At 40.1% G+C, this 13,119-nt stretch overlaps 1 protein-coding gene across 1 annotated transcript in view; it reads left to right on the top strand.

Moving 5' to 3' along the window:
- DCTN2 (dynactin subunit 2) overlaps positions 1-13,119 on the top strand; it is a 48,410-nt gene that overhangs the window by 5,686 nt on the left and 29,605 nt on the right. The window contains exon 2 of the mRNA XM_063427481.1: positions 4,077-4,145. Within this exon, the coding sequence (XP_063283551.1) occupies positions 4,077-4,145 (69 nt within the window). The remainder of the gene's footprint in view (positions 1-4,076; positions 4,146-13,119) is intronic.

Below are 13,119 nucleotides of genomic sequence, written 5' to 3'. Positions count from 1 at the left end.
TTCCCATAGGAAAGCACTGAATCAATGCTTTCCTATGGAGTAATAGCTGACACTGGATGTCCTCATGCAGAGCGTACCAAAAGTCCATTGACATCCAGGAAGCGCGTCTAGTGGCTGTATGGTAAACATGTTTTACATTGCAGCACTTAATGCAGTAGGGACACTACACCCAGACCACTTCAATGAGTTGGAGTGGTCTGGGTGCCTATAGTGTCCCATTGAAAATTTGTTTTTAAAGATTTAGTAAATTACATCATAAGCCATTTCACAGGAGGCAAGGTCAGGGCATACATGGCAGAGGATAAATAGAAAGATTGTTTAATTTCTCTTATTTTCTTCCGCTGACTGACAAAAAGCAAAGGACAGAGTTTGCAACAAAGATTTAAAGGGTTATTAGAGACCAAGTTCTCCTTGCAGCCTGATCCACCTCTGGTAATGTCACACCGAGGAGAAATATTTTGAAAGCCTGGCTGAGGGATGGACTTGGGAAACATGGAAGTGCAGTGCTACCATTGATGGTCTGTCGCCAGCATGCTATACGTGCTGATGAGAGATGCCTTTTATGCACAAAGCTGATATTAGCCAGTCCAGAACGTTAATGAGTAATGACACTGCTGGAGGTGGAATTACACAATTAAAACGGATCTACTTATTACTTGGTATTAAAGATACTAAAGATAGATTCTTTATAAAATACTGATTAAGACTGCGATTAAATTTCACTGAAATTCCAATGCAATCCAGAGATAGTAGTGAGCTTGTCTGTCAACTTCTGTCCAATCCCAGCAGCCATCACAAATGACGACTGTGGGGTTGGGGCTTTGTCTATAGTGGGTGTCGTGGGATCATCCACAGACATGTTTTACTTTCAATCATAGGGAGCTAAGATGAAGGTGCCTAGTTACAGGAGGTGTGGATTCCTACATTTCATAATTTTTCACACATCATAAATACAGATTTGTTAAGTATCGTAAACATAATATTAAAAATACTGGGAAGTCACCATTACTGGGGGAATTGATTGGGATTGTATCTTAAAGGGACACTATAGTTAGAAAAACAACTACAATTTATTGCATTTGTTCTGGTGAGTATAATCAGTCCATTCAGGCCTTTTGCTGTAAACTCTGGCCACTCCTCAGATGGCTACTAGAGGTGCTTTCTGGGGGCAGTGTTGCACACTGCCATTCAGTGTCTCCACTCTCTGCATGGAGACACTGAACTTTCCTCAGAGATGCATTGATTCAATGAGGAGATGCTGATTGGCCAGGGCTGTGTTTGACTTGTACTGGCTCTGCCCCTGATCTGCCTCCTTGACAGTCTCAGCCAATTCTATGGGAAAGTATTGTAATTGGCTCAGACTACCACTACAGATGATGTCAGCATACATCAGGCAGGTCAGAGGCAGCAGCTGCAGACTTCAATACAAGTAAGATTTTACTATATTTGAGGTGGCAGGAGGTTAGATGGTGATTTTAACACTATAGGGTCAGGAATAGATATTTGTGTTCCTGATCCTATAGTTTTCCTTTAATTGAAAGATTTAGGGTGCATTTTGTAAACTAATACTTGTTATTGAAATCCAGATTGCACAATTTAAGCTAAATATTCTCTGGAAAATTTCCAACACAGCTTGGCTATTTTAGCTTAAATTTTGCTGTTCAGATTTTCATTCTCTACCTATTCAAACGCTTAGTGAATAACCTTGCTAGTATCAGTAATGTTTAGAAAAAATATCCCCTTTTGTACCCGTTCAGTTACCTGTAGGGACGTTTTCTACGCCTAGCTATCCTTATTTCAGTTTCTGTTGGTTTAACATTTCAAACATTGGGTGTTGGCTAAAGAATCTTTAGCGTGTGTTCAGAGCGTACTTTTATTGGCATTGAAGTAAGATTATTTTTGACGGGCAGAGTTACTGTTTGTGCATTGTCTGAAAAAGTGTCATTCCCCCCCCCCCCCCCCCCCAATATTTTTGTTTTTTAAAACATTATTCTCAGCGAGGAAACTGACATTTGCTGACCACACAGTTGGCTTCACTATAGATTAATGCATGGAGACAATGCTAGATTATTAGGGATATGGTGTGGTGTGTTTAGTCACAAAATGTTTGTGAGTTAAATTTCATTCAGTTTACACCACCCTGATTGTCAATGAGACAACCAATCCTGTTTGTTTAGCCCAGTGCAGCTAAACTCAAGAGGCAGCAATAACCCAGAGACCCTGCCTTGTAAGAACTTCTCATTGAGCTGCATTGGGAAGTCTGTGATTGGACAGTTACAGAAAGTCTGGACTAGGAAAGTAGACAAGCGATCTGCAGCTTTGCAAGCTGTGGTATACCACCAATGTGCATGTATATCTACTAAATTGTTTAAAATAAAACATTGGAATGTTCCTTTAATGTCAAGATCAGTATATTAAGAGGTCATGTCTTCCTTCATGGTTTACTGTAAAAAAGGAAAAATAACAAACTTGCTGTACTTTTATTTTCATTACTGGAAACAAATCCATAAAAGCATAACCAAAATGCATCAATAATTGACTTACTGTGGAGTAGAAGAACGTCTGCATCCTTTTTAAAATTTGAAATTTAGCTGACTTAAGTATGTAATGTGGGAATACATATTATTTATTTTGGACACATTCTGTCCTTTTAAATATGTATATTGCCAAAAGCTAAAATGCATTTTATAAGCACAATTCCAAAGATATGTGACTTGGAAATGAGTTATTTGTTCCCAGCATTTGTTAAATTGTAATTGGTTAATTGTTGGTGAATACGTCCCAGAATTTCCAGATCAGATGGGACAGTTCCGATTAGGGAACTCTTTTCCTCTTCCATACTTATTTTCCAATGATGCTCCTAAAACATGACACTAGGCTGATGTGCCCACTTTCTAGTGCCCACTTAAATTATTTTGCTTTATTGGCAGGTTCTGTCTTGGTCCCTACCCCTATTCCCAATTTCATATCTTCCAATATTTCACAATGGTTAGAAGTATAATTTATCATTAGCGCATTAGTTTGGCAAATATCATGGATTTATACATTTGCTAGCATAGAGTGTAGGATGTGCCTGTTCAAAATAGATCTGACACCTGTAGATAGTCATAGATGTTGATGGTTTTCTAAAAATAAATTTTAAAGTTACCATGCACTTGTTGAGATTCTTTAGGTCATGGTAGCACTTACTGTAAGTGTTGATAACCGTTACAACTAGTTATGGTGCCAGGAGTCCCCAGCTGATTTTTGCCACTAATCTAGCAAACTGTTTAAAGGAACACTATAGGGTCAGTAACACAAACATCTATTCCTAATCATATAGTGTTAAAACCACCATCTAGCCCCCCTTGCTCCTCCTTGCGTCCCAAAATATAGTAAGATCTTACTTGTATTCAAGTCTGCAGCTGCTGGCTCTGCCTCTGACTTGCCTGCTGTATGCTGACATCATCAGAAGAGGTGGTCTGAGACAATCACAATGCTTCTCCATAGGATTGGCAGAAACTGGAGGCAGATCACGGGCAGAGCCAGCACATGCCAAACACAGCTCTGGCCAATAGGCATCTCCTCATAGAGATGAATTAAATCAATGCATCTCTATGAGTAAAGTTCAGTGTCTGCATGCAGAGGGTGGAGACACTGAATGACAGTGCTGCTCACTGTGCAGGAATCCCCAGAGGAATCACCTCTAGCAGCCATCTGAGGAGTGGTCAGTGGAGGTATGCCTATACTGTAATGTAAACACAGCATTTTCTCTGAAAAGACTGTGTTTACAGCAAAAAGCCTGAAGGGAATGATTCTACTCACCAAAACAAAAGCAATACGCTGTAGTTGTTCTGATGACTTTAGTGTCCCTTTAAGAATTGTTTAACTCTTACCCTGCTGTACCAGATGCTCACGCTCCTTGTGATTTTACTTGGTCTGAAAAAGACGTAGTTCATACTTCCGACATTCATCCCAAGTTTAGACGGCCCTGCATAGTTGATTAGTTGTCTCCTGAAGAATACGTCACATTTATCCCATTTCATCTACTATATGTACTAATAATTCTTTTATTTTGTCTGATTGTTTTTCCCTAGGCAAGGAATGAACCTGATGTATATGAAACCAGTGATTTGCCTGAGGATGACCAGGCAGAATTTGATGCGGTAAGGCTCTTATTTTGAGTTTATTTTAGGCGCAGTAAGTAACTGCCAATTTGTTGGCTTTTAGTGTTTCTGGCATGCTTCATTAAAATGTAATTGTCATAAGTAAAGCATATCAGTTCATTGTATAAGACATTTTCATTATTGCATATTCTGTCAGAAGTACAAAGTATCTAGTCAGCTTTTTGCATTGGAATTAACTCAAATATGCTTTAAATGGTAAAACTATAAAATATTATAGTTTTAATTTTTTCTTTTGGCTGGCCAAGCATCTACATTTTGTCTGGTAAACGCCATCACGGAGGTAAAAGGTGGAAACACTGCTTTAATCTAACAAAAGGAATAGCGGATTTAAACAGTTCCCAGTAAAATACATGAACAAATTAAGCTAAATATTATTTTTAAATTATTTACAGTGTTTCTGTTTGTACCAACTTTGATTATGTGAGCAGCACATAGTAAAATAAATTATTCTAAAGTTGAAGAGTATGACTGTTACATCATCGTGCTCTCATCTAGATTTGAGGAACATCTTGCAAACTGCTGTTCCCTAGTTAAGATCACATACTTGGTCAAATAGATTAAGATTGAAAACAAAGAAAGATTTGTTTCTCTGATGATATTTTGATAATATAGAATAGAAAATACACGTCAAAATGACAACTCTCAACACTAAACATTACCAACACCAAGTTAAATTGTTTTTGTAAAATGAATCCTTAACTTGTGTTAAATCCGTTTTTATTGATAACAGTTCAGGAAACCATTTTCCCATGCAGGGGAGGTAGTATACATGCAATAAACGGTATATGTATCAGCGAAAGTTTATCAGTGTTATAGTAACATTTGTCTACACAGAGGCTTTCGATTTGATAAAGCAGGCATGGCAGTTTTGAAGAAAAAAACAAAAAAACGGATGTCCACGCAGGAGAGGCATATGGTGCAGTTAGCATGGGACATGGTTACCGCAGTCAATGTGGTTTACATATATTTATAATGAGTATAGGCGTTTATGAGCATCGTGGTTGCCTGTGATTGTGATATGTGGCTTGAGGTTAGTGGTTCGTCTGCGGCTTGTCATCCATTCCTAGGGATTGTGTAGGGTGGGAGGTGTGGGCCCATTTCCGTGGAGTATGTCAGATAGCTCCCGTCATTGGTCATCTGGTATTGGTCTAGTACTGTGTCGGGGTGTGAGAGGGTGGATGGAAAAGAGAAGGAAGGGAGAGGGGGGGAGAAGAAGAAGAGAAAGAGAAAAAAAAAAAGGGCAGGGTAACTACCATCCCTCTGTCCCCCCAACAAGTGTCGTCTGAGCACTGCCCCTGGTCACTGCCTCAGCCCTCCGTGCCCCAAGGGCTCCCTCAGGGGTGTCTCTCCGAGTGTACCCGGTCTGCCCTGTGGCTGTTCAAGTAGTAGCCAGGAGTTGTACAAACTCGTTTTAGGAGACCTGTCTCAGCCAGTGGAACCATCTCTTTGTGTACCTTTCTTTATCTTTCGCCGAGGTTGCCTTCAGCTCCTCGAATTTCCTTGTATCCTCCACTTGGCACTTCCTCTACCATCTCTTGAGTAGGGGGGTTCGCTGTTGTCTTATGGGGATGATAGCTTTTGCTGCATTGAGGAGTCTTGGAGTCACTGATCTTTCATAGGCCGGCGTCGGCATTGTGGTGTGATGGAGGATATATGGAGACGGATTCTGTGGTAGGATTTCCTCAGTCACTCCCGAATCACACGGCTGGTCTTTTCCCAAAATAGTCTAATGAGGGTGCAGTCCCACCAAAGGTGGATGAAGGTACCCCCCTCCTCTCCACATTGCCTGCAGGTGTCAGGTGTTGTGTAATCTCGGGCGTGGAGGGCGGCGGGGTGATGAACCATCTTGTGAAGACTTTATACGCGTTTTCCTGCAGTCTTGCTGACCCCGGAGTCTTTTGGACGTAAATGATGATCAAGTGTGGTGTAGATCAGGGAGGTTGCTCTTGGTACCACATCCTGAAGGCAGAGGGATTCAAAAAGGTATGCTTTTTGGGGGATTGAGCGGGTGTAGTGTGATATTTGTTCTCTTGCCATAGTGTGTAAAAAATGTGTGCCGTTGTTCTGGGAAGAGGATGGCGTATTGCGAATGGTTTTAATAGCACATCGGCTATACAGAGTGTTTTGTCAGGTGTGAGAGAGGCCCTTGGTCTCCTGCCGGGAAGTCCGGGCTTCCTCTCAGGGGGAGCATGGGGCTGGGATCTATTGTTAAGGTAGTTTTTGGTGCCAGATATGGAGTGTGGTTTTCATGAATGGGTTTGTGAGGTTAAAGTGTTTGCTCGCTTCCCTTGTGATCCAGGGCCTGAGGTCGCAGTTGGTGCTATCTGCCTCTAATTGCACCCAGGGTTTGTCGTGTGATGTCACAGACCAACTGATAATTCTCGTGAAGTGGGCTGCTAGGTAGTACTTTGTGAATTCTGGTAAGGCTAGGCCGCCTTTGCGTTTGTAGTGTCAGTTGGGAATGGGCTATGCAGGGGGATCCCCTTAACTGGGATTTGATTCATTTCCACACTGCCGATTTCATGTTTTTGGTTGGAGAGTATTTACATCCAATGTGAGCATATATGCATCAAACTGAAGTGGTTACGGTAGAGTATACGCTTTAAATGTAATTTTCTCAAAATATAACTGAGTGAACACCTCCCTTTAAATATTATTCTTACTAAAGTAAAAACTTGAATTCTCTTTTTTTATTTTAAGAACACTGGCTGGCAAAATTTGATACAACCTACCTTATTCTCATATTTTTTAAAACATGCAATCCTCTCCTAATTAAAGAAACATTCTGATGCAGGCATTTTTTATTGCATCCTATACCATTCCGTAATTCCGTTATGTCCTCTACAGTGTGCATATGGGGAAAGTAAGTACCATGTGAGGGGTTTATTCAACTCCATATTCAACTACATATTGTATGCCAGTCATCCCTGCAAGGGAGAGGTCCTCTCTTACTGTTTTAAATAAAAATGGATGAAACCAAACGATGTTTTAATTACAGGTGCATCTCCCAACACGTATTCACATTACTATTCATGTTTGAACACATTTGCAAGTTGCTGTATAATGTGGCTTGCACAGAAACCCTTTTGGAGGCAATTAAAATGATTGAAATGTGGGTGCTTTGGCTTGTCCCTCCACCTTGAATGTAGTTACTCCATCTTAAACATCAGTATATGTGGCACTAGTATTTGCATGACACTGGTATCCTGAAGGACTGTTACTCTGCCTGATAATTACATCTGGTAAGTGGTTAGCTGTTTAAAAGTAGTTATCCAATTTAAGTATTGATTGATATCTTATACATGTATGACTTCACAGGAACACATGTATCTCAAAGCAAAGATATGATTAGCAGTCCTGAGGATCGCACAATAAGGCAATTTAGGGAGATGACATTTATGCTTGGTGGAATTATCAGGATGCGCCTGCTAATATTACTCAACATCATGTAGTTGGAATTAAGCCGGTATGACATTCTCAGAGGTCATGCAGTAAGATTTAGCTTTTCATTGTCCTTTTCAAGTGTTTAGTTGGATGTAGTACAGTTTCTCTGCATGGTATTTAGGTTCAGAATAATTGCTCCTCTTGCAGAACTCTGGTTAATTGTACTGTAGCAGTTAGTATTGCCAGGGCTGTACCTGCCACATACAGCTCTGCACACTGTCATATGGTGGGCATTATCACACACAGGTAAGGTGTATGACAGGCCCGGTGCATGGTAGGTGGTGTCCCGCTGGCCTGTACTATGGGCCATACTGACAGAGCCAAGACTAGAGAGACCATTCAGGACACTTACCTAGCAAACCAATGGGTGTCACAGCTGATTGCCATAGAGCACTTTGTGGCCACTTACCCAGCAAGCCAAAGGATGTCACAGCTGAATGCTGTAGAGCACTTTGTGGCCACTTACCCAGCAAGCCAAAGGATGTCACAGCTGAATGCTATAGAGCACTTTGTGGCCACTTACCTAGCAAGCCAATAGATGTCACAGCTAGTTGCCATAGAGCACTTTGCCCCAGAATTAGAGATGAGCAGGTTTATTCACCAAAGTGTGAACTGGCAGGAATTAAATGAGAATGTAAAAGGCCAAAATTACAGATATTTGGATTGATTTTGTAGTTTGAATTTTTTGCTGACGTTATAATAACTGGAATTTATGGGGAGGGGAGACAAAGGACAAAACACTTTTTTTAAACCATGGACCTATTGTATGACTAAACAATCATGTCTAACCCCTTAAAAACATATGATGGAATGTGTATATCATGCTAAACTCATACTTCTGAAGCTGTGTCCTTAAGGGGTTAATGGTAGCTGTTAGCTGTAGACTTTTAAAGACTTACTGTGTAAACTGGACCAGCTCTTCATATCATGCTTGGGGACACGTCTACTAATGTTAAATTGTAATGCAATTGTTACACATGTTAATTAATCTAACCCTCTCACCCTCCCTTTTTGACCACCATGCCTGGATGCTAGTTTGCACAAGTAAGACTACTCATGCTTCTTTTTAATGCATGCTTTCTGAGTATAATGTTCGCATGCAATCTGATTTCTGTAGTGCCACTTTTAATGTTAAATTCTACCGAATGACCTGATAAATCACCTTTAGATCAGTAATGTGGGCTAAAATTGTTAAATGTCCAAATAATAATAATAATTAAGTTTCTTGATTTGCATTTAAATCAATTCTGATTTTGGATTTAATAATAAAATAATAAAGTAATCATTACATCTTTTGCTTTTTACACTCAGGAACTTTGAAAATTAGATTTTGTGAATATTGTCAATGCCACAGTAAATCTACATTTGATTAATGAATAATGTTAAATTTGCTCTTTTAAAGCCTAAATCTTGGCTAATGATCGTTATACTGATTGTTTGTGCTGAGATTGTATGTTTTTTTTTTTTTTTGTTTGTTTGTTCTATGGAAACGTTTAAAGGATCACTCTCTTACCACTAACAACTTTGCATCAATGCAAAGGGTATGATGCAGAGAAACAGAGAGTGCCGTGTGGCTGAAAACTGCAGCTTTGTTTGCTTAATGGCACTGGATCAATGACTGCAAAGTATTTACTTCCACCCCCAAGAACAGTAGTGGTCAAGTCAATGCTTCAAACTGAATGATTTTTGCACACACAATTTGGACCGACATCTCGCCCCTCCCTTTTCTGTGGTCAAGTGCATACTCACAGCCCAATGCACAAAACTGTGAACATAACTTTAAATAAGTTGGTAACTGCTATTATATAGCTGTTATCATAGTGTGCTATTTTGCTCATCCTATATGATCTGTGGAACTGGCGCTTAAAGGGACACTGTAGGCACCCAGACCACTTCTGCTCATTGGAGTGGTCTGGGTGCCAACTCCCACTACCCTTAACCCTGCAACTGTAATTATTGCAGTTTTTCATAAACTGCAATAATTACATTGCAGGGTTAACTCCACCTCTAGTGGCTGTCTATTAGACAGCCACTAGAGGTCACTTCCTAGTTTCTAGCACAGGTTTCCTGTGCTAGAGTGTCGCTGGACATCCTCACGCTGTGTGAGGACCTCCAGCGTCGCTCTATTCCCCATAGGAAAGCATTGAAATGATTTTTCAATGCTTTCCTATGGGGAGACGTAATGCGCATGCGCAGCATTTCCGCACATGCACATTAGGTCTCCTCGGCCGGTGGGCGAGATTAGTCTCGCCCACCGGCCGACGTAATCACCAGGAGGAGCGTTGCGGAGGCGGAGACAGCGGCGAGGGACATCGCCGCTGTCCCAGGTAAGTGACTGAAGGGGTTTTCACCCCTTCAGTAAACGGGGATAGGGGGGTGGGAGGGAGAGGGACCCTCCAGTGCCAGAAAAACGGATCGTTTTTCTGGCACTGGAGTTTCCCTTTAAAGATAAACCTGTGCTGGATAGAGGGGTTTATGCGATAAGAAAACAGAATGAGAGGATCCTGTTTGGAACCTCTACCTTTTTTGACAGCGGCCTGCCAACAGCTGCAGCTGCCTGTGCAAGTGGTACAGTTTGTGTTTTTGGAACCTAAAAGACAAGTATTATATATTTTTTGTTCCCATGCCACATGCAAAGCTATTTTACAGTTTAAAAATAAATTTAAAAAATACAATGTAAAATGTATTAGCAGACAATTACAGCGTATCAACACTTCCATCTCAACAGGAGACTCTTCTCCTGTTAAGACTAAAATGTTGATACACTGTGATTGTCTGCTTTTGGATTTAATGCAGTAAAACTTGATTTAAAGCATATGCTTGTTTGATATAACTATGGCTGGTTGCTGCACCATGGTAAGCACAGATTAACTAAACTATGAGCTAAATTCTTGGGACTATATATTTATTGGATTAGCCATAGTCCAGTAGACAAGATACCAGAGTATTGCAGTATGCAATGGTTACTTTTTGGTTACTTTTTTATTGAACATAGAATTGTCCTCTTTTTCTCAGGTCTGAAACAATACTGATCAGTATGATAGAGTATGACTCTTAAAACAGCTGATGCTAGAAAATGGGAGGGTGGTGAGTGGGGTGTCATAAATGGCAAAAGATGGGCCTGAGAGTAAAAGCTGCAGATTGGTTGAAAATATCCAGGACATGTAAACAGAAAAGAGTCAATTCGCTCATTAAAACAGCAAAGAAAGGCATACAAATGCACAGCTGCATGACACCTGACCCTCCTATTCTCTAACATCAGTTGTTTTAAAGTGGCTATGTCACATAAAACTTACCTTTCTCCTGTTGTTTCCTCTTCTCTTCCTCTTTCAGATTCTGTCCTTTTCTTCATTTCTGATTTATTTATCTTTAAAACACAAGATGAAGTAAGGACTTGACAAAGGGTGGAGCTCAAGGCAAGCTTCACACTTGTTAGCTTCACGATGAAAGTGTAGCTTGCCTCAAGCTCCTCCATTTTGTCTTGGTTGTCAAGCATAGGAATACTAGATAAGACAAAATAATTTCTAATTTGTCCTATGTTCTAAAGAGAACTAGATCAGAAATGAAGAAAAGAAGAACTGATTTTGCAAGAGGAAGCGAAGAGGAAACAATAGGAAAAATGTAATGTTTTGGGCTGACCGAGCCACTTTAAATGTTATACTCTATCACAGTGCTCCTCCAGCTATTGTCATGCTCCAAGACACGCCAAACTTCTTCCCAGAAATCCACAGCACACCACAGGCAAAAATATACAAATAAAAAATAGGAGTAATAAAGTACATACACAGAATAGTGTCACTTTGCCCCACAGAACATGGCACAGTCAGTTTTCCAATTAAAAATACACCACAGTCAGTTTTCCAATTAAAAATACACCACAGTCAGTTTTCCCATTAAACATTTGCCAGGTGTTCATTACAAAACACAGACAGTTTACCTATGAATAAATATCACAGTAAGTTTGCCAATTATTAAATACAACAGTAGGTTTGCCCATTAATAAGTATCACAGTAATTGTGTGTGTGTAGTGTGAGAGAGTTTCTGAGGAAGGATTGAAGCTGACTTGTGTGGGGGCTGAGGGGGGTGCAGCTTTTTGATATATTTTTTTACATTATTTTTTTTAAATTTGTTTATTTTTTATCTGTGGTCAGGGAAGGGGGTGGGGGAGGGAAACGACGGTGGATTCCATGTTGGTCTGGTGGCACTGTTTTGGCTTTCACCCTTGCCCGCTTCTCGTGAGCCCCAGCAGGACCTCATGGATTCAAGCATTGCGTTGGTAACTACGGCAATGCTCTGAAAGCCGGGACTCTGTGACCTTCCTTACCGGGTCTGTATGTATGTAAGGTAAAGAGTTGCAGTCCACCAGCTGCTGGAAATTTACATTCACTGTGTAGTTTCACCTGCAGTTTGACCTATTTAGCTGTCTCTTACGTGTCCCTGATCTGAGCTAGCATCCTGTGACTAAGCTTTATGGATGCACTTCATGTCCGTGGCACACAATAATGCTATATCTTCCATTATTATTAGACTATTGTAAATGTATTATTACTGCAATATTGCAAAGAGTAAAAAGTTTCACTGTTCACCTCTGTAGAGAAGAAGTAAACAGGAACTGGTAATAGGTCTTACTAACTTGCATTTGTTTAAGTGATATAACCAAGACCTCTTGAATGAATGTGGAAAGCCTGGTAAGATTATATTCATATGTTTTTTGTTGTTGTTTTTATTTTATTTTTTACACTGCTTAAACCACGTTTTTGCTAGCTTAGTTTAACCCAATCTATTCAATATTTAATGACGCACATTAGTTTGCTTTAATATCTCCTGCTTTATCACTGCAATCAAACCTGCACATGGAATAACTTGCTTATACTAAATCTATACATACAGATACTTGGATCTAATCCTTAGTTCTTCACAATATTTGATTCCCTTTGTTTTATCTTTTTATCTATCCTTTATATTTCAGATGACTTAAATTTAGGCAGACAATGTAATAGAGCAGAGCGGGAAATGCTAGCAGAATGCTTGGTTGTATAGGGAGTGGTATTAGCAGTAGAAAGAGGGAAGTGCTCATGCCATTGTACAGAACACTGGTGAGACCTCACTTGGAGTACTGTATGCAGTACTGGAGACTGTATCTCCAGAAGGATATTGATACATTAGAGAGAGTTCAGAGAAGGGCTACTAAACTGGTTAATGGATTGCAGGATAAAACTTACAAGGAAAGGTTAAAGGATTTTAACATGTATAGCTTGGAGGAAAGACGAGACAGGGGGGATATGATACAAACATTTAAATACATAAAGGGAATCAACACAGTAAAGGAGGAGACTATATTTAAAAGAAGGAAAAACTACCACAACAAGAGGACATAGTCTTAAATTAGGGGGGCAAAGGATTAAAAATGATATCATGAAGTATTACTTTACTGAGAGGGTAGTGGATGCATGGAATAGCCTTCCAGCTGAAGTGGTAGAGGTTAACACAGTGAAGGAGTTTAAGCAT

This window comes from Pelobates fuscus, chromosome 1 (genome assembly GCF_036172605.1).
Source record: "Pelobates fuscus isolate aPelFus1 chromosome 1, aPelFus1.pri, whole genome shotgun sequence".
Taxonomy (NCBI): Eukaryota; Metazoa; Chordata; class Amphibia; order Anura; family Pelobatidae; genus Pelobates; species Pelobates fuscus.
This window is presented reverse-complemented; position numbering and strand designations above follow the sequence as displayed.